Source organism: Babesia bigemina, scaffold Bbigscaff_72736 (assembly GCF_000981445.1).
Source record: "Babesia bigemina genome assembly Bbig001, scaffold Bbigscaff_72736".
In the NCBI taxonomy this organism is placed as follows: Eukaryota; Apicomplexa; class Aconoidasida; order Piroplasmida; family Babesiidae; genus Babesia; species Babesia bigemina.
This window is the reverse complement of record NW_012237257.1, coordinates 695-3,163: the sequence shown is the minus strand read 5'-3', so window position 1 is coordinate 3,163 and position 2,469 is coordinate 695. Positions and strand designations below refer to the sequence as shown.

General features: G+C 52.1%; 1 protein-coding gene across 1 annotated transcript; it reads left to right on the top strand.

Moving 5' to 3' along the window:
- Nucleotides 1-1,110: 1,110 nt before the first annotated feature.
- BBBOND_0004300 (hypothetical protein, conserved) lies at nt 1,111-2,221 on the top strand (the record flags this gene model as incomplete). Its single annotated transcript, XM_012915262.1, has 4 exons — nt 1,111-1,287; nt 1,409-1,528; nt 1,600-1,810; nt 1,860-2,221. 4 exons carry the CDS (start codon nt 1,111-1,113, stop codon nt 2,219-2,221), a joined length of 870 nt encoding a protein of 289 aa, XP_012770716.1.
- Nucleotides 2,222-2,469: the final 248 nt, after the last annotated feature.

Below are 2,469 nucleotides of genomic sequence, written 5' to 3'. Positions count from 1 at the left end.
AGGGGCGATGTGGAGTGATAAAGGGGCAATTAGAGTGGTTAAGGGGGGATTTAGGGGTGGGTTAAGGGGCGATGTGGAGTGGGTAAAGAAGCGATGTAGAGTGGGTTAGGGAGCGATGTAGAGTGGGTAAAGGGCGATGTGGAGTGGGTTAGGGAGCGATGTAGAGTGGGTAAAGGGGCGATGTGGAGTGGGTTAGGGAGCGATGTAGGGAGGTTAAGGAGCGATGTAGAGTGGGTTAAGGGGCGATGTGGAGTGGGTTAAGGGGCGATGTAGAGTGGATAATAATCACCACTTGTGTCCATGTCATCGCTGCCGTGTCCATGTCATCGCTGCCGTTACCATGTCATCGCTGCCGTGACAATGTCATCGCTGCCGTGACAATGTCATCGCTGCCGTGACAATGTCATCGCTGCCGTGACCATGTCATCGCTGCCGTTACCATGTCACCGCTGCCGTGACCATGTCATCGCTGCCGTGACCACTAACTTGGTCAGGTGGTTGGTCAGCACATAGGTCAGCACGTTGGTCAGCACGTTGGTCAACACGTTGGTCAGCACTTTGGTCAGCACCTTGGGCAGCACCTTGGTCATGGCATTGTTCAGCACCTTGGTCAACACTCTGGTCATGGCATTGGTCACCACTGTGGTCAGCACCTTGGTCAGCACCTTGGTCAGCACCTTAGTCAGCACTTTGGTCAGCTCTCTGGTCACCACTCTGGTCGTGGCATTGGTCAGCACCTTGGTCAGCACCTTGGTCATGGCATTGGTCAGCACCTTGGTCAGCACCTTGGTCATGGCATTGGTCAGCACCTTGGTCAGCACTCTGGTCATGGCATTGGTCAGCACATTGGTCACCACTTTGGTCACCACTCTGGTCGTGGCATTGGTCAGCACCTTGGTCAGCACGTTGGTCAGCACCTTGGTCATAGCATTGGTCAGCACCTTGGTCAGCACCTTAGTCAGCACTTTGGTCAGCTCTCTGGTCATGGCATTGGTCAACACGTTGGTCAGGTGCTAGGTCACCTCACTGCTCATGTCATTACTCATCAACGCAACAATTACTCAGTGTAGAACATTAGATGTCAGTTGCCAGTTAGGTGATCAGTGGAATATGGATTATGATGTTGGCGCTAACGAATTGCTAAGCTTAGCTGTAGAACGCGATGCAGAAGGGTATCTTGCGGACGAGAAAATCGCGGATGTTGCGGCCCACCGGAAAGCGGAAGATGCACAGGTCGAGCAGGATGATGGCGACGATGATGGCAACGATGACGGCGGCGATGGCGGAGTAGGGAGGAGGGGATGGTCACTTCACTGCTCATGTGATTGTTCATCAATGCAATCATTACTCTGTCTATAACATTAGATGTCAGTGGCCAGTTAGGTTATTGTCATCAGCTGCGCAGTAGATACCGCACCCTGTGGAACGGCCGGATGCGGAAGTAGATCATGACGCAGACGACGACGATGATGAGGGCGACGGCGGCGACGATGTAAGGGACGAGGGGAGTAGTCACCTCACTGCTCATGTCATTGATCATCAATGCGATCACTACTGTCTAGCACATTAGAAGTCAGTCGCCAGTTAGGTGATCAGTAGGATTTGGATTACGATGTTTGCACCAATAAATTGCTCAGTTCAGCTGTAGAACGCGATGCAGAAGGGTATCTTGCGGACGAGGAAATCGCGGATGTTGCGGCCCACCGGGAAGCGGAAGATGCACAGGTCGAGCAGGATGATGGCGACGATGATGGCAACGATGACGGCGGCGATTACGGAGTAGGGAGGGAGTGGTCACCTCACTGCCCATGTGATTTGTCATCAACTCGAACATTGCTGTCTAGCACATTAGATGTCAGTTGTCAGTTGGGTGATCAGTGAGATTTGGATTAACAATTTCAGTGCCAATAAATTGCTGAGATCAGCTGTAGAACGCGATGCAGAAGGGTATCTTGCGGACGAGGAAATCGCGGATGTTGCGGCCCACCGGGAAGCGGAAGATGCACAGGTCGAGCAGGATGATGGCGACGATGATGGCAACGATGACAGCGGCGATGGCTTGGGGGGAAGGGGGAGAAATGGAAGGACCTGGGGAATCGGGTTCTTTTTTGAGAGCTCCGGGAGGGGACGGGTCCTCTGCACTGGCGACATGAGGCTGAACAACGGGGGAGGCAACGGGAGGCGGGGGAGGAAGGGGCTTGCAGGCGTCAGGCTTCTGTGAACATTTTTTTATGCAACATTTACATTGGCACTTTGGGTTGGTACACTGTTTTTGTTTGTAATCACATCCTTTATAATAACAGTAATTGTTACGCATACATATTAGGTTATTTCCCCAACATCCATCGCACTTTCCGTCAGTCGTACATTTATCACAGCACCAGGGACAACAGTTACAATAAGGATATCTACAATGTGTATTACATACACACGTATCACCTGACCTGGACACCCAAACCATCTTCGCCT